At 43.3% G+C, this 24,382-nt stretch overlaps 1 protein-coding gene across 4 annotated transcripts in view; it reads left to right on the top strand.

The window, feature by feature from the left end:
- Positions 1–24,382, top strand: part of ADCY1 (adenylate cyclase 1) — a 643,071-nt gene that overhangs the window by 137,177 nt on the left and 481,512 nt on the right. For all 4 annotated transcript variants that reach the window (XM_068236507.1, XM_068236509.1, XM_068236508.1 and 1 more), the window contains exon 2: positions 17,769–17,918. In XM_068236507.1, the coding sequence (XP_068092608.1) occupies positions 17,769–17,918 (150 nt within the window). The remainder of the gene's footprint in view (positions 1–17,768; positions 17,919–24,382) is intronic.

The following is a 24,382-nucleotide window of genomic DNA, read 5'->3' as shown; positions in this document are numbered from 1 at the left end:
TGGACCCGCCGGCGACGACTTCCGGTTTCGCCTTCACCGGCCGACAGGCATGGGAACGCGAGTGATTGTTCGTGTTCCCAGCCTGTATATCGCCCCCTATGCTGCTATTGCGGCCAGTAGGTCGCAATAGCAGCATAGGGGGCGATATACAGGCTGGCAATGCGAACAATCACTCGCGTTCCCATGCCTGTCGGCCAGTGACGGCCAAACCGGAAGTGTTCGCCGGCGGGTCCAGAGGCATTGGACCGGAGCTGCGAGGGCACCGATCGGCTGCAGGGGGCTGAGGGAAGCCCCAGGTGAGTTAATCTAATTTTTTTAATAGGCTTAAGGTTCACTTTAAGGAGGTTTCAAAGGGTGAGTAAAATAGGCTGTTCTTGGTCAATTAAGAGCAACAGTGGGACCATTTAATATCGGATAAGCCAATACCGCAATCCTTCTCCCAGTCAGTCTGACATTTCAGTTTAGGTTCCAGATCAAAATTGAGGAGCATAGCATATCTTTCTGAAATAAAACCTCTGTCCAGAGAGCGACCCCTACATCTTGTTTCAAAGGGAGTATAAATAAGTGTCTCTGTAACATTTGGTGAGGCAAAACAGCACCGCCACCGCAGCTGCCTCTGTGCCCCTGTCCATCTCGCCACCCGTGCCTCGGGCGTCTAGCATGCCGAGGACGGGTATATCAGGCTCCCATAAGGTCGCATTGACCCGTGCGCGTGCGCACCGTCACGACCTTTATGCGAGGAAGAGGCGGCACAGCTGACCCGAGGGTCAGCTGACGTCACGCCAGACGCCCGCCGCTCCTGATTGGCCAGGCACAGGGGGGGGCGTGCCTCAGGCTCTCCTCTGGCTCTTAAGCCCGGAGGATTCTTTCCTCGGTTGTCTGCTGTTGCAAATGCCTCGTGTGAGCACTCAGACATAGTCAGGTTCCGGCTCATGATAGATGTATATGCAGTGTTTGCAATATACATCTACAGTATCTATAGTTAGTTTATTGTATTTGATTATCTGTGTATGACTCCTAGCTCTGTTCGACTACCCTCCTGCTTAGCGATTCTGTACTTTAGCCTATCTGATCTTACTGCCGACTCTGCCTGGTTACCGTTTACTCTCTGCCTTCTGATTCTGTACTGTATCTGCCTGCCTGTTGCCGAACTCGATTTGTCTGACCTCTCTACTCACCAGTGAGCCCTCGTCACTGGTGAGGTGTTCGCTGTACTGACAGTGCCCGCCAGCTCCTCTGGTGAGCTCCTGCCAAATCTGTCAGTAATTACTGTTACACCAAAACACACAGTGCATTTAAGCATCACACTTGTGTGTGTATTATACTTGCATTATTGGTGATACTGCAGATCGCCACATAATCAGAGATCTGGTTGTTGCTTACACTGATTATTACATAACAGCAGACCATGACGTCTATAGACACACTGTGCCGCCAAGTCGCAGCATTGACCACTGCGGTGAACGCCTTAACCGAGACGGTCAATGCTCAACAGGCTCAGATCACCCAGCTGTCTGAGGAAGTACGTACCCTTAAGACAGCAGCAGCACCAGTGCAGTCCCCTCCAGTTACCGAGCCCAGAATGCCCATGCCCGAGAAATTTTCAGGGCATAAATCTGATTTTCGTAACTTCAGAAACCGATGTCTCTCGTACTTTAAGATAAGACCAGTATCTTCAGGTTCTGAGAGTCAAAGGATAACCTTCATTAAAACTTTGTTAACTGGGGACTCTCAGACCTGGGCTTACAGTCTGCCTAATGGTCATGAGGCTTTGACCTCAGTACAGACATTTTTCGACTTAATGGCGATCATTTACGACGTTCCGGACATCGCCGTGACCGCTGAGAGGAAACTTAAGATCCTCAGGCAGGGACATAACACAGTAGAAACCTACGCCGCTGAGTTCAGAAAGTGGGCAGTATCGGCTAGGAGGGGTCAGTTCGCCTTGTATTATTTCTGACCGGCTTGTCTGACTCAGTGTCAAATTTAATGCTCGGCCATCCTGAACCAAAATCAGTGGATGAGGCCATTGCACTGGCAGTTAAGATCGACCGCCGTGTCCGGTACCAAAAACAGTCTCGGGGTAAAATTGCTATTAAAGCGGTTCCGTTCTCTTTTTCTCCCCCTACACCTCCTGATGAACCGATGCAAATCGGTCAGTCCAGATTATCTGAGGTGGAGAAATCCCGGAGACGTAAAGAAGGCCTCTGCTTATACTGTGCGGAAAAAGGACATTTAGCCCAGAACTGTCCAAAGAAGGCGGAAAACTCTGCCACCTAGGTGTAGCTAGAGGTACTACCCTCGGCGAGCCAGTCTTACCTCTACCTGATAAACGGTTACTACTCCCTTGTTCTATTACCTGGGAAGACCGCGTTTTGTCTACCCAGTCATTTATAGACTCGGGATCTGAGGCTCATTTTATTGACGCAGAGTTTGTTAAGAAATGGGGGATACCGCTGGTTCCTTTGGACAGGAGAGTTTTTGTTACAGCAGTGGATGATTCTCCTTTGCAGGGCAGGCAGGCCCTCTCACAGACACCAGTTCTTTTATGTCATGTGGGGGTATTACACAAAAAAAGCTTACAGTTTTTTGTCCTTAAGATGGCCACCTCTACTGTTATCCTAGGTATGCCGTGGTTGAGGAAACACTCTCCACACATTGATTGGAGCTCCGGTCAATTGTTAAGCTGGTCTCCGTTCTGTCACCAGCATTGTTTGGAGAATGTAGCCGTATGTACCACCAAGGTTCAGATAGAAGGTGTACCTTCACAGTATGCTGAGATGTGTTCTGTCTCTAAATCAGCAGACAAGCTCCCTCCTCACAGGAGTTTTGACTGCCCCATTGATTTACGACCAGGTTGTATGTCCCCTAGAGGTCATCTTTATAATCTTTCTGGTCCTGAGAAACTGGCCATGCAAGATTACATGAAAGAAAATTTGGCTAAAGGCTTCATCCGTCCTTCAAGGTCTCCGGCCGGAGCAGGTTTCTTTTTTGTACAGAAGAAGGATGGTGGGCTTCGCCCATGTATTGACTACCGGGAATTGAATAAGATAACCATAAAGAATCGTTATCCACTTCCGTTAATTGACGATTTGTTTTCTCAAATTACTGATGCTGGTATATTCTCTAAGCTAGATCTGAGAGGGGCATACAACCTGGTACGCATCAGGGAGGGTGACGAGTGGAAGACGGCCTTTAACACGCCCGACGGGCATTACGAGTATTTAGTTATGCCCTTCGGGCTGTGCAACGCCCCTGCAGTCTTTCAAGAATTTGTTAATGAGATCTTTAGAGAGGTGTTGGGGCGTTTTGTTCTAGTCTATCTTGACGATATATTAATTTATTCTCAAAATGTGTCTGAACACAGAAACCATGTGAAATTTGTTTTGAGGAAACTTAGACAGAACCATCTATACGCTAAACTCAAGAAATGTCTTTTCGAGGTGTCAGAGGTTCCCTTTCTGGGCTATGTCATTTCTACTTCTGGTCTCTCCATGGACCCCAAGAAGGTTTCTGCCATCTTGGAGTGGCCACAGCCTGCAGGCCTAAAGGCACTCCAGAGATTTTTATGTTTCGCCAACTACTACAGGAGGTTTATTAAGGGATTCTCCTCAGTAGTGGCGCCCCTCACTGATCTTACCAAGAAGGGGGCAGACACCTAAAATTGGTCAGTGGAAGCACATTCAGCCTTTTCTACCTTGAAAAGTATGTTTTGCTCTGCCCCAATTCTACGACATGTGGATGTCACCTGTCCGTTTATAGTGGAGGTGGATGCATCCGAGATTGGGGTTGGAGCTGTCCTGTCACAACACTCTGGGTATCAAGGTAGATTGCATCCATGTGCTTTTTTCTCATGGAAATTCTCTCCGGCTGAGAGAAACTACAACATTGGAAATCGGGAATTGCTGGCCATTAAACTTGCATTTGAGGAGTGGCGTCATTGGCTTGAGGGGGCAGAACATGTCATTACGGTCTACACCGACCATAAAAATTTGGAATACATCGAGGGGGCTAAGAGACTCAGTCCTCGACAGGCTTGCTGGTCCCTATTTTTCACGAGATTCAGATTTGTAATTACCTATAAACCTGGAAGTAAGAACGTCAAAGCAGATGCTCTATCCAGATGTTTTGAGCCAGAGTCAATCCTCCCCTCAACTCCTGAAAATATTCTGCCCGAGAAAATTGTTGTAGCAGCCACTGAGACATGGGAGGACTGGGCACTCACCTTAAGACCGTATCAAACGGAAGTTCCTGAGGGGAAACCTGAAGGGGTGTTATTTGTACCTTTACACTTACGATTACAGATCTTACAGTTATTTCATGCTCACAAGATTGCAGGTCACCCAGGAGTAGCCAGGACGCAGAATTTGCTGTCTAGATGTGTATGGTGGCCGTCTTTATCCCTAGACTGCAAGGAATTTGTGAGGGACTGCTCGGTCTGTGCTAGGAGTAAACCTTCTAGACAGGCTCCAGCAGGCACCCTTCAACCTTTGCCCATTTCTGAAGCACCATGGACTCATTTATCCATGGACTTTGTGGGCGAACTACCTAGGTCGGAAGGGAAAACGGTAATTTGGGTGGTAGTTGACAGGTTCAGCAAGATGGCCCACTTTATTCCCCTGGAAGAACTCCCTTCTACACAAGAATTAGCAGAACTCTTTGTTCAACACATCTTCCGGTTGCATGGCATCCCGGAAGATGTAGTGTCAGATAGGGGGGTCCAATTCGTGTCCAAGTTCTGGCAAGCTTTTTGTCACCACCTGGGTATGAATCTGTCATTTTCATCTGGCTACCACCCACAGACCAATGGTCAGACTGAGAGGATTAATCAGTCGTTGGAACAATTATTGAGGTGTTATGTGGCCGATGCTCAGCAGGAATGGACAAAGTTTTTACCATTCGCTGAGTTTGCACACAATAATCTAAGAAACACTTCTTCCGGCTTCTCACCCTTCCAGGTGGTCTCGGGGAGATCTTCTCTCCGTTACCAGTGGCATCCTCTCCTTTTCCTGCTTTGGAGGATTGGCAGAGTTCTTTGAAGGGAATTTGGTCCATGGTTAAAAGTAATCTGGGAAAAGCTTTTCGAACTCAGAAGACTCAAGCAGATAAGATACGGTCACCAGAATGGGAGTTTGTACCAGGGGACTTGGTATGGATTTCAACCCGCCATCTTGCCCTTAAGCAGCCTTCGGCTAAGTTGGGTCCCAGATTTATCGGCCCATATCCCATTTCCAAAAAAATCAATAATGTGACTTATGCAGTGACATTGCCATCCAGTATGAGAAGTGTGAAATCTTTTCATGTGTCTTTATTACAGCCGGCTGCACATGTGGATTCCTCTCCCCCCCCCCCCCTGTGGTGATTGACGGAGTGCCAGAGTATGGGATTGAACGGATCTTGGATTCACGTTGGGTGCGCTACTCGGTTCAGTATCTGGTTCATAGTAAGGGGTATGGGCCTGAGGAGAGATCTTGGGTTCCGGGTAATCGAATGCATGCTGAGGAGTTGAGACAGGAATTCCATAGACTGCATCCTGAGAAACCATGTAGGACGTGTCCGGAGTCCACGCCTCAAGGGGGGGGGGGGGGGTACTGTAACATTTGGTGAGGCAGCTGCGGCGAACAGCACCGCCACAGCAGCTGCCTCTGTGTCCCTGTCCGTCTCGCCACCCGTGCCTCGGGCGTCTAGCACGCCGAGGAAAGGTATATCAGGCTCTCATAAGGTTGCATTGACGCGTGCGCGCGCGTGCACCGTCTGGACCTTTATGCGAGGAAGAGGCGGCTCAGTTGACCGGAGGGTCAGCTGACGTCACGCCAGGCGCCCGCCGCTCCTGATTGACCAGGCACAGGGGGGGCCTGCCTCAGGCTCTCCTCGGGCTCTTAAGCCCGGAGGATTCATTCCTTGGGTGTCTGCTGTTGCAAATGCCTCGTGTGAGCACTCAGACCTAGTCAGGTTCCGGCTCATGATAGATGTATATGCAGTGTTTGCAATATACATCTATCTATAGTTAGTTTATTGTATTTGATTATCTGTGTATGACTACTAGCTTTGTTTGACTACCCTCCTGCTTAGTGATTCTGTACTTTAGCCTATCTGATCTTACTGCCGACTCTGCCTGGTTACCGTTTACTCTCTGCCTTCTGATTCTGTACTGAATATGCCTGCCTGTTGCCGAACTCGATTTGTCTGACCTCTCTACTCACCAGTGAGCCCTCGTCACTGGTGAGGTGTTCGCTGTACTGACAGTGCCCGCCAGCTCCTCTAGTGAGCTCCTGCCAAATCTGTCAGTAATTACTGTTGCACCAAAACACACAGTGCATTTAAGCATCACACTTGTCTGTGTATTATACTTGCATTATTGGTGATACTGCAGATCGCCACATAATCAGAGATCTGGTTGTTGCTTACACTGATTATTACAGTCTCATTTTCTCTATCAAAAAGTCTCAAAAAATTAAACATCTGTTTGGCTCTATAGTGGTTCGGTAGGGGACGGGACAGAAAACTCTTCATAAAAATGAGAAATAGACATAATTTTGAATGCCCTCAAAAATTTACCCACCGTGACTAGGCCCTTGTCAAACCATCACTGAAAATTAGCTGTGTTGTGACCGAGGGGAAGTCTGGATTTCTTAGGCGATGAGTCATGCAGGAAACAGGGGCCTGAAAACTATACTTATAACTACACTTATTCCTAAAGGAGTTTTTCTCCAATCTGAAGCATGCACCCAGGAGAGGATAGATGATGTGCTATGACCCGCAGTATCTCTGCACAGGATACCCCAATGTATCTATAGCAATAGAGTCAGCACCGTCCAGTATTCTTAAGCTCTTTTATTAGTTAAAATAGCATGATGTATGCTGCCAGCGACAGCCCCGCTGTTTCGGTCCTAAGACCAAGCTGTTCAGTTCGTGCATCAAGCTACAAAATAAAATCAGTGAACATATATAGGCACAGTTCCATATGTCAGCCAATCACAAACAGACACACCTGGCCAATCAGGACGCAGAGGCCCTCACACGGACCTGATAGAAAACTGAGGTCCCAAATATGCTAATTATTTCAGCCCAGGGTAGCCAAATAACTCCGCCCATTTCACAACTCCTCCCCCTAATAGCAATGCAAGGAGGTACATGGTGATCACTGTCACCCCTATTCATTATATCCTTCTGGATCATAAGGGCATCAAATGTCACATCCACACATACCGAAGTATTCCCCCACCGAATCCCAGAAGTCCAGGATCGAGCGGCTCGTCTCCGCACACCGCCAGCACTTCCGTGTACAGACGTCCAATGACGTCAGTGACATGTGACCAAGTCACATGATCCAACCTCCAGGGGGCGTGCTAAAGCAGTAAACTTCACGTCCCCTAGGCAACGTATGCAAGCGTCTCCCTGGCAACATAGCCACCGCACGCTCGCTGCATAATAACAAACCGCTGCCTCTCACAAAAAGGAGGAAAAAGAAAAAACAATTATGCAGTGCTATGATGTACAGAGACTCACCACTCCATCTAGACAAACAGGGTCGGTCCTATCCTCAGGGATTTCTTTACTGAATGACCTTCTGCGTCCCTTGGCCAAGAGTACCTGTTAAAGTAAACACAATATTAAAAGATCCATACTCCACCACAGAGAAAGCATAGACACCTCAATCTATACAGCAATCATATACACGGTAGTAAATCGTATTCTTTATTCAAACCTCCTCTCCCCATTGTTCCCAATCTTTTAATCCATCCCGCCTCCTTAGTGAGCAACAACTTCAAACGATCTCCCCTCCTCAATGTTAAGGGGACCTGATCTATCACTTGCACCCTCAACTGCGCCACAGTGTGACCATAATTTTTAAAATGTAAGGAAACTGCCTGCTCCTCACATCCACCCCTGATCGCCGTTTTGTGCGACGAGATGCTATCTTTGAATGGTTGGGTCGTCATGCCGACGTACCCCAAACCACAAGGGCACTTAATCAAGTACACCACAAACCTCGATTCGCAATTATAACATCCATTAATATAATATTTACGTCCGCTCAGTGGATGTGTAAAGCAGTCCCCTTTAGTTACATGGCTGCACATGTGGCAATTAAGGCAGGGATATGTTCCCCGTCTATTTGTTCTCTCCTCCGATTGAACATAAGTATGCACCACCTTATCCCTAATGGATGGTGGGCGTCGGAATGACATGAGGGGCGGATATCTAAACTCCTCTACATGGGGAAAGGATTCCTGTAAGATCTTCCAATGTTTCCTAATAACAGTCCCTATCTGATGACTAAGACTGTTATAGGTAGTCACAAAAGGTATTCTCAACCTACTTACATTATTACCTCCTCTCCCCCTCCTCCTATTATACACCTCCTCTGGATAACCTCTTTTAGCAAATTTCTTTTGCATTTGTTCAATTCTGATGTTGCGTTTCTCTGGGTCAGCCACCAATCGTTCTACCCTCATTAATTGTCCACTAGGAATATTATCCTTCACATGCTGAGGATGGAAGCTCCCATACTCTAAAATGGAGTTACGATCAGTGGGTTTGGTGTACAGGTCCGTGAGTAATCTATCACCAGACCTGTACACCAATGTATCCAGGAACGCAATCTGATCTATTGCCACATGCGCAGTCAATTTAATACAAGGACACCTCAGATGTAGCTCTTCTAAAAACGCATCTAGGGTCGAACGCGGCCCCACCCACACGCAAAAGACATCATCAATAAATCTAAGCCAGCATTTAGCATGCTTGCAAAATATGGCATTACTATAAACAAATGCTTCTTCATACTGGCCCATAAACAAATTTGCGTAGGATGGAGCCACGTTCGACCCCATCGCGGTGCCTCTCTGCTGTACATAAAACTGTCCCTCAAAAAGGAAGTAGTTGTCTCGAAGTATGATCTGTAATAATGATACCACAAACTTTCTTTGAGAATTAGACAACTCCGAATACATCATAAGATACCATTCGACAGCCTCTACACCTCCATCATGTGGGATGGAGGTGTAGAGGCTCTCAACATCCAGCGTTATTAACAACGACTCCGATGTCAATGCAGGTAAAAGATTTAATTTCTCAATAAACATATGCGTATCCCGCAGGTAAGAGTCTACTGACTGAACCAAAGGCTGCAGCAACCTGTCTACAAATTGGGCTAAGGGTACGAAGACCGAGTCGACACCCGATACTATCGGCCTTCCAGGTGCGACACCAGATTTTTGTGAATCTTCGGGAGTGTATATAGTATAGGAGTCCTCGGATGAGACTTAACCAGGAATTTAGCACACTCCTGGTCAATAATGTCCTTCTTCAAAGCATCCTCCACTAAATCACCGATTTTCTTTTGGATCATAAAGAGTGGATCAACATCTACTCTCCTATACACCTCCTCATTAGCGAGCTGTTGTAATATCTCACTTTGATAATAAGAGGTGTCCAGCACAACCACCGCTCCCCCCTTATCCGCAGGTCGTATCGTAATCAATTTATTGTCCTGTAAAGACCTAAGTGCTTCTCTTTCTCCAATTGTCAAATTTGGAGTTACATGAAAGTTCCTCCTGCCGTGTTCCTGTTCCAACTTTTGCAACTCCATATTCACCCTCGATATAAACGTCTCAATCATGGGGTGACTTGGTGGATTAAACATACTTTTATTCCTTAGTCCCAAGCACTTAGGTCTTTACAGGACAATAAATTGATTACGATACGACCTGCGGATAAGGGGGGAGCGGTGGTTGTGCTGGACACCTCTTATTATCAAAGTGAGATATTACAACAGCTCGCTAATGAGGAGGTGTATAGGAGAGTAGATGTTGATCCACTCTTTATGATCCAAAAGAAAATCGGTGATTTAGTGGAGGATGCTTTGAAGAAGGACATTATTGACCAGGAGTGTGCTAAATTCCTGGTTAAGTCTCATCCGAGGACTCCTATACTATATACACTCCCGAAGATTCACAAAAATCTGGTGTCGCACCTGGAAGGCCGATAGTATCGGGTGTCGACTCGGTCTTCGTACCCTTAGCCCAATTTGTAGACAGGTTGCTGCAGCCTTTGGTTCAGTCAGTAGACTCTTACCTGCGGGATACGCATATGTTTATTGAGAAATTAAATCTTTTACCTGCATTGACATCGGAGTCGTTGTTAATAACGCTGGATGTTGAGAGCCTCTACACCTCCATCCCACATGATGGAGGTGTAGAGGCTGTCGAATGGTATCTTATGATGTATTCGGAGTTGTCTAATTCTCAAAGAAAGTTTGTGGTATCATTATTACAGATCATACTTCGAGACAACTACTTCCTTTTTGAGGGACAGTTTTATGTACAGCAGAGAGGCACCGCGATGGGGTCGAACGTGGCTCCATCCTACGCAAATTTGTTTATGGGCCAGTATGAAGAAGCATTTGTTTATAGTAATGCCCTATTTTGCAAGCATGCTAAATGCTGGCTTAGATTTATTGATGATGTCTTTTGCGTGTGGGTGGGGCCGCGTTCGACCCTAGATGCGTTTTTAGAAGAGCTACATCTGAGGTGTCCTTGTATTAAATTGACTGCGCATGTGGCAATAGATCAGATTGCGTTCCTGGATACATTGGTGTACAGGTCTGGTGATAGATTACTCACGGACCTGTACACCAAACCCACTGATCGTAACTCCATTTTAGAGTATGGGAGCTTCCATCCTCAGCATGTGAAGGATAATATCCCTAGTGGACAATTAATGAGGGTAGAACGATTGGTGGCTGACCCAGAGAAACGCAACATCAGAATTGAACAAATGCAAAAGAAATTTGCTAAAAGAGGTTATCCAGAGGAGGTGTGTAATAGGAGGAGGGGGAGAGGAGGTAATAATGTAAGTAGGTTGAGAATACCTTTTGTGACTACCTATAACAGTCTTAGTCATCAGATAGGGACTGTTATTAGGAAACATTGGAAGATCTTACAGGAATCCTTTCCCCATGTAGAGGAGTTTAGATATCCGCCCCTCATGTCATTCCGACGCCCACCATCCATTAGGGATAAGGTGGTGCATACTTATGTTCAATCGGAGGAGAGAACAAATAGACGGGGAACATATCCCTGCCTTAATTGCCACATGTGCAGCCATGTAACTAAAGGGGACTGCTTTACACATCCACTGAGCGGACATAAATATTATATTAATGGATGTTTTAATTGCGAATCGAGGTTTGTGGTGTACTTGATTAAGTGCCCTTGTGGTTTGGGGTACGTCGGCATGACGACCCAACCATTCAAAGATAGGATCTCGTCGCACAAAACGGCGATCAGGGGTGGATGTGAGGAGCAGGCAGTTTCCTTACATTTTAAAAATTATGGTCACACTGTGGCGCAGTTGAGGGTGCAAGTGATAGATCAGGTCCCCTTAACATTGAGGAGGGGAGATCGTTTGAAGTTGTTGCTCACTAAGGAGGCGGGATGGATTAAAAGATTGGGAACAATGGGGAGAGGAGGTTTGAATAAAGAATACGATTTACTACCGTGTATATGATTGCTGTATAGATTGAGGTGTCTATGCTTTCTCTGTGGTGGAGTATGGATCTTTTAATATTGTGTTTACTTTAACAGGTACTCTTGGCCAAGGGACGCAGAAGGTCATTCAGTAAAGAAATCCCTGAGGATAGGACCGACCCTGTTTGTCTAGATGGAGTGGTGAGTCTCTGTACATCATAGCACTGCATAATTGTTTTTTCTTTTTCCTCCTTTTTGTGAGAGGCAGCGGTTTGTTATTATGCAGCGAGCGTGCGGTGGCTATGTTGCCAGGGAGACGCTTGCATACGTTGCCTAGGGGACGTGAAGTTTACTGCTTTAGCACGCCCCCTGGAGGTTGGATCATGTGACTTGGTCACATGTCACTGACGTCATTGGACGTCTGTACGCGGAAGTGCTGGCGGTGTGCGGAGACGAGCCGCTCGATCCTGGACTTCTGGGATTCGGTGGGGGAATACTTCGGTATGTGTGGATGTGACATTTGATGCCCTTATGATCCAGAAGGATATAATGAATAGGGGCGACAGTGATCACCATGTACCTCCTTGCATTGCTATTAGGGGGAGGAGTTGTGAAATGGGCGGAGTTATTTGGCTACCCTGGGCTGAAATAATTAGCATATTTGGGACCTCAGTTTTCTATCAGGTCCGTGTGAGGGCCTCTGCGTCCTGATTGGCCAGGTGTGTCTGTTTGTGATTGGCTGACATATGGAACTGTGCCTATATATGTTCACTGATTTTATTTTGTAGCTTGATGCACGAACTGAACAGCTTGAAAAAGGTCTTAGGACCGAAACAGCGGGGCTGTCGCTGGCAGCATACATCATGCTATTTTAACTAATAATAGAGCTTAAGAATACTGGACGGTGCTGACTCTATTGCTATAGATACAATATAAAGGAGTGAGCTGAGGGAGGGGAGTTCTTGTTAATAGACTGGTAAAAAATATATTTTGCCCACATGGAAGCTGACATGGAGAGAGGGTTTATCAATTGTGATTCCAAGTCAACCCACAAAGGAGCTGCTCTTCCCGAATTAACCACAGCTAACTGGGAAATTTGGGCTGCTAAGTAATAGTTCCACAAAATGGGAGCTCCTAGGCCTCCTCTATCCTTAGGCATGGCTAAAGTAGTGTATTTAATCCTAGGTTTACTTTGTCTCTATCTGCCATTTATGCGCCCATATAGCCATCCTATCCAAATCCTGCTGCAATATGACACTATCTTCCTGAGAGTTTATGATTCTGTACAATTTTGTATCATCTGCAAAAATAGCAACATTGCTTTCTACTGCATTTACTAGATCATTAATAAATAAATTGGGGAACACTGGACCCAGTTCTGACCCCTGTTGGACCCCACTGCTAACAGTCACCCATTTTGAATAAGATCCATTGACCACAACTCTTTGTTTTCTGTCTATTAGACAGTTCTCTATCCATGCACACAGACTCTTCCCCAGTCCTTGCATCCTCAACTTTTGCATAAGACTTTTGTGGGGAACAGTGTCGATGGCTTTTGCAAAGTCCAAGTATATCACATCTACAGCCTTCCCTATATCCACATTAACATTTACTACCTCATAAAAGCTGAGCATGTTAGTCAATCACCTGTCTTTAGTAAACTGATTTTAATGCTGAGAAATAAGATTATTTTCTACTATGAAGTTGTATAGTAACTCTTAGTAATGCCTCAAATAGTTTGCACACAACTTAGATAAGTATCTGGCTGATTGTTTTTTTGTAAAAATCCCATTCACTTTAATGGTGTTCTACTGCACCTTCTAAAATTATTATTGTAACCAAAGGATGTTAGTCTCTCATCATAATCAGAAAACCGACTTTCCAAAAACACTATATCCAACCTTTCTTGATACAAAAGTTTTTTTGAATACAAAAATTAATTTTGGTTAAACGTTGACATATAAATATTCCTAGGAGCTACAAGGAAAAAAACAATAAAGTACTGTCAAAAATAGTGTGACTACCTGTAGGTGACAATGTTAGCTTGTTTTGAGTTGGGGACTCTTTATCAGATTCACAAGTGCATAAAATTATCTATAAATGAATATAAAATACACATTAGTATAAATTATAAAATGTATTTACTAACAGGCTAAACCCAGTAAACACCTGAGAGGAATTGAATAATACAAGTATTCCCAATAAAAACAAATAGTGGAAGTAATAAATAAATAAATAAATAAAACCAAAAGATCAACTGTAAGGAGTGCAGTAATAATGAAATAGTGTAGAATATGGCAGTAATAGAACAGTAGCAGGAATGATAGGTAGCTGTAAATGGACTGAGGGCCCGTTTCCACTAGAGCGAATCTGCATGCGTTTCCTGCATGCAGATTTGCATAGACAATACAAGTGGATGGGCCTGTTTCCACAGGATTACTGATCGTTTTCCTGTGCAGAAAAAATCTGCACGGTAGACCCCGCAGAATTCACATACCGCATACCGCTATGCGATTCACTTACAATGTATTTAATAGTAAATTTGCATGCGTTTTCGTATGCAAATTTTACTGCGAATTTGCGGGCGTTGTAATGTAAAAGCACACAGGCACTGACACGGTTAAATTTGCATACTTACTAACATATCAGAAAACGCCCGCAAATTTGCGGTAAAATTTCCGGTAAAATTCGCATACGCATACAAATTCATTTTCCGTTTTCCACTACTAATTCGCACCGCACAAGTGGAAACGGGCCCTGACACAATACTTTACCAGGTAGCGCTCAATCCTACTAATATTATATATCGGAAAGTTCGTGTTTGGAATATTTGGATGTTTGTTACTCGATCATGCAAAAATGGCTGAACAGATTTGAATGAAATTTGAAACACACATAGTAAACTACCTGGAATAACATATAGAATACTTTTCATTCCCATAATCAAAAAGTGGGTGGAGACAAATACAAATTTCACTGGGAAATGTAAACAACAGCCATTCTTACACTGTTGATGGTAGCGTTCTAGAACTTTGCACAATTGGTCACTGGGTGACTGGGATTAATATCCAGAAAAGTGGGAGGAGCCTACATAAACCAATCAAAATTCATCTATTGATTTTTAAGGTAAATATTTCATTGCTGCCATTCTTGCACTGTTAATGGCACAAGCCTCAAACCTGGTACAGTTGGTCCTTGGGTGGCTGGGGTTCAAATTCAGAAAAGGGGGTGGAGCCACCAACAGCCAATCAGATTGTTTCATTTCAATGAAAATTATTGATGACAAAGACTGCAAAGCTTACAAACTTGGGCATTAAGTAATTGTGTATTAGGGTTAGAAAAAGGGGCCGTAGCCAAATACATAACCGGGAAACGCCGAGTCATCAGTGGGCAGAGACAAACACAATTTTTACTGGGAAAATGTAAACTGCAGCCATTTTTACACTATTAATGGTAGGGTTCTCAAGTATTGCAGAGTTGGTCACTGCGTGTCTGGGATTAATATTCAGAAAAGTGGGTGAAGCCTACAAAAGCCAATCAAAATTCACCTATTAAGTTTTAAAGGGGAATATTTCATTGCTGACATTTTTGCACTGTTAATAGCACAAGCCTCAGATCTGGTACAGTTGGTCATTGGGTGACTGGTGTTTAAATTCAGAAAAGGAGGTAGAGCCACAAACAGCCAATCAGATTTGTTTCATTCAATGCAAATTATTCATGCCAAAGACCACAAATCTCACCAACTTGGTCATTGAGTAATTGTATGTTGGGGTTAGAAAAAGTGGGCACAGCCAACACCAGCCAAGTACATTCCCAGGAAATGCCAGGTTATCAGTGGGCGAAGACAAATACAAATTGCACTGGCAGAATGTAAGCTGCAGCCGCTCTTACACTGTCAATGGTAGAGTTCTCAATCTTTGCACAGTTGGTCACTGGGTGACTGGGATTAATATTCAGAAAAGTGGGTGGGGCCTACAAAAGCCAATCAAAATTGACCTATTGATTTTCAAGGGGAAATATTCCATTGCTGCCATTCTTGCACTGTTAATGGCACAAGCCTCAAACCTGGTACAGTTGGCCTTTTCGTGACAGGGGTTCAAATTCAGAAAAGGAGCCATACCCAATTAGATTTATCTAATTTCAATGCAAATCATTGATGCCAAAGACCGCAAAGCTCACAAACTAGGTCATTGAGTAATTGTGTGTTAGGATTAGAAAAAGTGGGCAGAGCCAACACTAGCCAAATACATACCGCAATGCCGGGTAACCAGCTAGTGTGTATATATATATACATTTGGCTCCAGATGGGGGGATCAGATGGGGGATCAGACAGCGCAGTGGACCCTGTGACACATACACACACGCACATATATGTATAAAGTAAAGTGGCTTATCAATAACTGAATTCAACTTCCTTAAAGGACTACTATCACAAGATTAGTTATTTTATGTTAACCCCAGTAATACATGGTAGAGTGATTGTAATAAAATACAAGTTGTTTAAAATTGTTTTTTCTTCTTTACATTACCTCATATAACAATCCATTTGGAAATACATTTTAAAAGGATTTAGTAATCATTTCTTGCACTAGTAAACTTTGCCAGCTCACTATAAAATGCAAATTGAAATACATTTAATGGTAAATAATAAGTCTACTTTTTTTTTAAAAAATTGGCATCATGTGAAATTTAAAGGGTGACCTGTAAGGGAAAAATACACTACCCTTTTCCTGTATGACAATGTATGAAGATTCATGGAAGCAGACATATTGTTAACTGCCTGCGCTTTCAAATGGTCGTATCTGCCATCTCTGCCATAGGCAGTTATGTAAAACAAGGGAGAGATCAGATTACAATTTGTGATTAGACACAAATGAGGGGGAATTAAACAGGCTAAACTCTCTAAATACATACAGGGTTAATTTCTCTATGTATTTCTTCAGTCCTGTTGCAAGAGTTCAGGTCCACTTTAAAATAATTTTAGGTCTATAGTTTTAGCTAAATGATAAAGTGACTTAGTACGGGTTTTAATGTAATTTACCAATTTAAGGTTTTGTTTATCAACATTTTTTCATAACTTTGCAAGCATTTATGAATAGATATTTAAAAGCACTTAGTGAATGGCAGTTGCTCTGCCCAACTGCCAAAAAAGTGTGCAGCGAGCAGGCCAGCATCTTTATATAAGTTATTATCAGGGAATGTGTGTCTAAAGAATAAAAACCTTTCTGAGAATCCCCCACGAAGAGAATAACAAGTTTAAAAGCTGTCGGTTCTGACATATTCCTACTACCTACTGTAAGTGACAACAACATAGGAGAAAAGTAATTTATGGCTCATTTTACTCTAGAAGAAACATACTTCTTATTTGTATATGTTTACCTGTTTTTTAAATTTGACAATTTTTGCAATAGTGGTCCTTAAGGCTGCTTTCACAGTAAGACGTTACAGGCGCACGTTAGTGCAGCCTGTAACGCATCCCAACTCGCAGCAATGTAAAAGCAATGGGCTGTTTGCTGCACGTTCTGTGAAAGTGCAGCATACTGTGCATTAGATTGCTTGCCCATGCACAGTAATTAGCCACATGGCTAATTAATATTCACTGCACTGCTGACGTTCAGTGTTTTCTTCCTGGAGCGGCCGCTTTGTGCACTCCGCATCACGTGGTCCTGCCAGCCAATCAGTGCCACGGAGACGCAGTGCGCACAAAGAACTGCATAACGCGGCTCACTCTGGCGTCCTCCTTGAACACCACCAGGCGTTGCGTTAGGGGCACGTTATGCGACCATAACGTGCCCCTCTTGGTGTGAAAGAGGCCTTAAAGTTTCAGCTTACCTGGGATCAATCTTGTTAGGTATGAGAGAAGATATTGCATATTAGGAAAATTCTCAGCTCACCACTGCTAAATAAGTTGGTTGGGATAGGTAGTTAGATTTGAGATGGGTCTCAAAGACTCCTTTTCCATATGGTTGTTTTTTAAGGAATTAGCTTTATGTTGACAAGTATGATTTTTTTTTTTGTCAAATAAGTCATACAGTATTTTATGAGACCGTTTCATATGAAGCTCAACAGTTATCATAACCTTTTTTATATAAGCAATTGTGTTAATTTTGTTTTTGAGACTTTTTCCAATAATATACAAACAAAAAATGAATTGGAAATGTATATTTTATGTAGTAAGATTGTACTTTATGTGTTCCATATTTTTTTTGTTAGAGGATATACTGTACACCTCTGTTTTCACACAAGAGCTTGTCTTATAATATATGTCTAATAATAACTATTTTTTTTTCACAGCTTGTGGCCAATGCCATTCTTTTTGTCAGTGTGAATTTGTCCGGGGTCTTTGTGCGGATTCTGACAGAAAGAGCCCAGAGAAAGGCTTTCCTTCAGGCCAGAAACTGCATTGAAGACAGACTCAGGCTGGAGGATGAAAATGAAAAACAGGTCAATTAAGTTTTTTGGGGTTTTTTTTGTCAGTTTGCATACTATCTCACACAAAAGTGGAAGTTTATATATATATGTATATGGTGGTACCAACAATGTTGCACTGAGGATGTAGAATAGGCGTAACATTTATTTATGTAAATGTAGGCAGTAGATGGCACGAATATTGCCACTCAATATCAGTGGTTTGTAAAAACACAAAAATATGTTTGCACAGAGGGCAACTTACTCACTAATTAACACTGCACCAAGAGTGTTAATATTAGTTAGTATTCATGTCACACTACACTAGAAAATGCACTGCTATTGCAACAATTTTCAATAGTGCCAATAACATTTTCAAGAAATTTCAACTCCAGGTAATATTTGGTTTGTTTTCTGCAATGTCACATACTTGTAGTCAATTCAAAAACATAGCTGGTGATGGCCATTTCTGATTACTTGCCAACTGCAGTGGAAATTCAAAGAAATACATTTTTAAATTATCATAGCACACCATACAATATTATCCTTTTGCTTTACATGTCACAGATTTGCTTTGCTTTGATAATATTCCCAAAACATAGTTACATAGTTATTTTTTTTATTTTGGTTTTATTTTGGTCCTTTTCTAGAGTGAGTGGTTTACAATTTCAAGAGTCTTAGACTCAAAGAAAGCACCTTAGTTTAAAATTTGAGACCCATAATGTGAAAATCTACTTGTTAAGGGTGGCAGCACCCATTCTTTAGGTGGGTCAGATGTGGATTCTTAAATGTAATCTTTTTCTTTATTGGTGTGTCTATATAGTTCCCTTGGCTGACTTGGTGGCGGTGGCGGGGGGCCCCCGTACAGTGAGGGCCATGGCTACAGCCCTGGGCTGGGATGATATAGTGGAGCGAATCCAGGCAGAGAGCACTAATATCCAATCAACCCACAAAATTGAGGTGGAGATCTCTCATTATTTCTTTAAATTGCAAAAACTTGACGAAATAAAATCTAAAAAGAGGTGGGACATCACCTACCTCAATAAATATATAAAGGCCAAATTTGCCCCTATGGGGATGCGTGTTCAAATATTTCCACAATCTAAACAACTTACTCCCGCCTTTAAGGAGAAGTGGGAGTTGAACTTTGAAGGCTGTTCCAAAATAATTATGATGCTAATGATAGAATTACATCAAGTGGAAATCACTTGTGTTGATGATCAAATTAAGGAATTTGACTCTAAATTAGAGCCTTTCAGAGAACACCCATTTCTCCAACAGAGAAAGGAGAAACTTAAAAACACTTGGAAGCTATAACAGAGGCATAGTGGACATGAAGGAAAGGAAATTTGAACGTGACAGATTGAACTATGCAATGGGCCAGGCCTATAAATGGAAAATGGAAACCCAATCCTCGCCCGCAACCAACACCATCACTACCTAACAAACCAATTCAACCTAGACCTACCAAACCTAATACTAATCCAAAAGGTCCTAATACACTTCCCAATTAATCACCAGGCTCTTCAGCTTCTTCACAAAGTGAATCTAATCTGGGGGTACCAACCCCAGCTCCTCAGAAATTCAAGATGTTTCACAAACACATCTATCGGATTTTATACTTAATGATGACCATGTTCTCAATTTGGGATTGGGATTTGCCATTACTACCAACCTAGACAGAGTTGAACTGGTGAGAGATATACACTTTTTTTGCAGACGTGTGGCCCTAAAGGTCATGTTTGGGGGGGGGGGGTGAAGGTGATCCCTCCGCCCTCACTACATCTCAGGATCAACAGGCACTTAAGAACTTGATGAGCTTGCAGAATAGTTGTTACTCCACAAGTGATACTGTTGGCGTTGATTTGATTTCATCTGGCTCCACGGTTGAGGCACCGGATGGAGCCAGATTGAGACCAAAGTCTACATTCTTCCCTGCTCTATCTACTGTTCTCTCCATACAGGTCTTCGCACAATCAGTAATGAGAGACCTTGAATCACTCCCTGTGGGAGGTGGATCCAACTCTAATCTGTCCCCTGATCTGCAGAGGGCTATAACTGAGCTCTCTATGGCTCCTAATTTGGTGATTAAGCCCTCAGACAAGGGTGGCAATGTGGTCCTCATGGCCAAGGACCGGTATGAGCAAATGTGTTATGAGATCTTGAACAATCCAGATTGGTATGAGAGGGTTCCGATGTCAAGAGTGGAGGCCAGCATGGGTGACTTTAAAGAGGAACTCCAGTGAAAATAATGTAGTAAAAAAAGTGCTTCATTTTTTACCATAATTATGGATAAATGATTTAGTCAGTGTTTGCTCATTGTAAAATCTTTCCTCTCCCAGATTCACATTCTGACATGTATTACATGGTGACATTGTTACTGTGGGCAAGTTATGTAGCTGTTTCTAGCTGTTCTGGCTGTTACAGACAGCTGTAAACAGCCATTTCCTGTCTTTGAACATTGTTACAGTGTACTCACTTGGCATCAGTTTATCGATGACATATTTCTTATCTGGACAGGCAGTGAGCATGACCTGACCAATTTGGTGCAACTGCTCAATGTCAATGCATTCAACCTAAGATTTACCATGTCAAAAGATTTGTGCAGCATCCCCTTCTTTAATGTGACCATCTATATAGATGAGAGCAGAATGCTTCAAACTAAATTGTATAGAAAACCGACTGCGGCCAATTCTCTTTTACACGCTAAAAGTTTCCATCCCACCCATCAGATACGTGTCATACCGATAGGCCAATATCTTCGGGTGCGACGTAACTGTTTGGAGGACTCTGACTTCTATTCCTCAGATAATGATCTACAACACTGATTTAAAGCTAGAGGTTACCCCAAAAATACCTTAAGAATGCCTATCAGAGAGCTAATGAAACTACAAGATCTGATCTGTTATATAAACCTTCAGGGCCCAGAGATCGATCGAATAAAGGACTTTCTTTCATTACTAAGTATTGCAGTGAACATCAACAGATCAGATCTCTACTTCAAAAGCACTGGTCCTTGCTCACGTTGGACCCAAAAGTTTCCACTCTTGTCCCGGCTTCACCTATGCTTACATTCAGACGGGCTCCCACAGCGGGAGACAGATTGACTCGCAGTCGCTATACGGGGAAGAATGATGCAGGTAAATTATGCAAATGCACCGTCTTGGGCACATACCCTTGTCATTCATGCAATCAATGTCGATATGTTCTTGTGGGTAGACAGTGTGTTCTGAGAGCACGGGATAAAATGTTGACTACTGGACATTATACCAACTGTGGAACAGAAGGGGTTATCTACCTGCTCATATGCCCATGTGGCGCTTTCTATGTGGGCAAGACAGGTAGAGCCTTTAGAAGATGAATCTATGAACATACATATGGGATCAGTGAATCCCATGATACTCCAGTAGCACGACACTTTGCCAGTTGTCAGAATGCAAATCCAGCCAAGACTCGCATCTTTGGACTGGACAGGGTGCACCTGGACCCTCGTGGGGGCGACTGGGACGGCAGGCTCCTCCAATGCGAGGCCTTTTGGATACATAAACGGAAAGCCTTTCGGTCACCGGGCCTGAATGAAGGCATAGACTTTGCTCCATTTCTTTAAATACTCCATTTGGAGATATAGCCTCCTCTCTTGGGAGACCTGCTGTCTCCTTTTGCCCCTCCCTTGGGCCCAACAATGCACCCCCAAATGGAGTGGGTGGGCCTTCGCCCCCAGCTGACATTTTGTAGCCATGTTTGGCCTGGAGCCAACCATTGGGATCTCTGTTATAAGCTTGTCCCACTGTGTCGCCTCTCCCCGGGTGGATGTCCTTGGTGTAGGGTCACTGGGGGGGCCCCGGGCTACTTACCCACCCTTTTCAGCTTGAATAGAACTAAAATTGTGGATTATGATTGCAATTAAAGTACAATTGACCTAGTTGTCAATTGGGGTATTACTCTTATTTAGACACCAATTTAGTGCTTTTGACAATTTGTAAATATTATTGGTTATTTTGTTTTTCGTTGTATATAATTTGTGAATTGATGTGACCTTATTACATTTTGAGAGGTTTTCTTTTCCCTCCTGTGTGGTCGCTATGGCCCATGGGGGGCCCCCAGCCTGCAGTGGTCTCATAATGGAGGCTGGGGGGCCAGGGGGTCCTTGCGCCCATGGGTCATACTTGTGTACTCCGTATATGAGAATGACATGTTCCCTAAGTTTTTATCTACACTTTTGTCCCATGGTGCGTGACCCCTAGGTACCCCGGTGCTGGACTGCTCTCCGTCGGAGGGGGGCCCCCTGTGGTATGGCATCAGGGCGGCCCTAGGTAGTCAGTAAGGGCGGCCTTTCTTGGGCTGCCGCGGATCCGCGCTCGCCCTCCAGCCATTGGGTGCCTTGGAGCCATATTTAGCTTCACTGTGGTAATATCCATCTACACCACAAGATGGCGCACGATGTGGCTGGTGGACGGCGCGGACCCGTGTTGCCATCCTCGGCTTGTTCCCAACGTCTGCGCACGCAATACGTGATGCAGCGTGGAGGAGCGGATCAGACGCCGGCGTTGCGTCCCTGGGCCGCCCGGCACCATATTAGGCCGGCGCTCACACTTGGGGGAACCTCCGATGAGCCTGCCCTCATGATGCTGGCGACTTTGCCAGGGAAAACGGTCGGCAATCCAGGGCTCATTGCCTACTAGAAGCCCAGCTCCACACACGGGGGACTATTTCTGGCCTGGAGATACTACACAAGATGAATGAGTATATCCCTTTTGCACTATATCTGCCATGAAATGACTGCAAGCGGACTTGCCATTGAATATTGAGCTTTACACAGTGCAGCACAATTGAAAAGTGACAATCAATCATAAGGCCCACATCACTCTTTGACTTTTTGACTACCATCACGTGACCAATACGGATTGGAGGCCTGCATAAGGGAGAAATCCCTGGCGGACTTGTACTGTACATCTGCCTATCTAGGTACAAATATCTTTGATGCTGACAACTTTGAGTACAGTAACCTCTCTGATTGAATCCTTATTGAATCTCTTACTGAGTCACGTAAACAGTATGTTTGATGGATGTCTTATTCTTTGAACTCTGCTGATTAACTGTATATCCAGGTGCTATGAAGGGCCTATGATTTAATGATTGCTATATCTATGAGGATCTTCTACATCTACTACTGTTTACTACAGGAACAGTGATCCCTATTCTGCTGCTATTCTGGATTTAGTTCTAGGAACTCTAACCATCTGTGAATCCTTCTTTTAGGAACTGCTTGCGATTTAAACCTTTTTTTTTGCTGTGAGCTCCAACATTGTACTCTAATAATGAACATGACAGCCTGTGTGTAAATCATACTGGCCCCCTCTGTGGTGTGGAATGGGTGTTCTGGATTTTTTGATGAAAATCATTTGAAATTTTATATTTGTGATTAATAAAAAATGAGATTTTATTTTTCATATATTTGGATACTTCCTTTTCTAGAGTGAGTGGTGAGTATTTTAGTCTAGGGCCAATTAAAGGGGAAGCCAACCTGTATGTATATTTTTTTTTATAAAATGTAGGTCTTTTTTGATTAAATAAAATTAACTAAAACTAGCAGCAGCAATCAGATACCACCAAAAGAAAGCTCGTGAGAAGAAAAGGAGGTCAAATTAATTTGGGTGCTTAGTCGTATGACCGAGCAATTAACAGCTAAAGTTATGAAATGTCGAATTGTAAAAAATGGCCTGGTCACTAGGTTGGTATAAACCTCTGGTCCTCAAGAGGATAACTTCCCTGGCTTTCAATTTCCCCAGGATGTCTGTGCAAACAGAGATCCAATTCATTTTCATAACCTTTTTTTTCCTGTAACTTGCCAAAATGTGTCAAGCAAGGGTCTAGTATGCAGTGCAGGAGAGTATTGACATTTATGCACGTCAATATTGTTCACAGCATGTTTTGTATTGACGTGTATAACCATCAATACCGCCAGGGAGGTTAAAGGGAACCTGAAGTGGGAGGGATAATATATATACTGTATATATATATATATATATATATATATATATATATATATATATATATATATATATATATATATATTTTACAAAGCCAAACTGCCTGGCAGTCCTTCTAATCCTCTCCATGTAATACTTTTAGCCATAGATTTTGAACAAGCATGAAGATTGGATTGTTTCAGGTGTGTGATTCAAACACTACTGATGACAGAATGCTAGACAACTAGTATTGTTTAAAAATAAATAAATATGGCATCCTCCATATACCTCTCGCTTCAGGTTCCCTTTAAGGCTTAAATGGAATTGATAAGGTACACCTGTCATAAATTGGGACAACTGAAACTGAGTAAATTATGAATAAAATTAATAATTGCAGATATATAGTTTTATAAATGAATAAACAACATTGTTTTCTTGTAACAGTTTAGCCTAGGCACTTCTCTTTTACATCATATTTATCTTAAACTGTACATAATAGTGATGTAAAGTTAAGTGGTCAGTAGAGAAACT

This window comes from Hyperolius riggenbachi, chromosome 5 (genome assembly GCF_040937935.1).
Source record: "Hyperolius riggenbachi isolate aHypRig1 chromosome 5, aHypRig1.pri, whole genome shotgun sequence".
In the NCBI taxonomy this organism is placed as follows: Eukaryota; Metazoa; Chordata; class Amphibia; order Anura; family Hyperoliidae; genus Hyperolius; species Hyperolius riggenbachi.
Note: the sequence above shows the minus strand (reverse complement) of the source record. Positions and strands in the feature narration are given on the sequence as shown.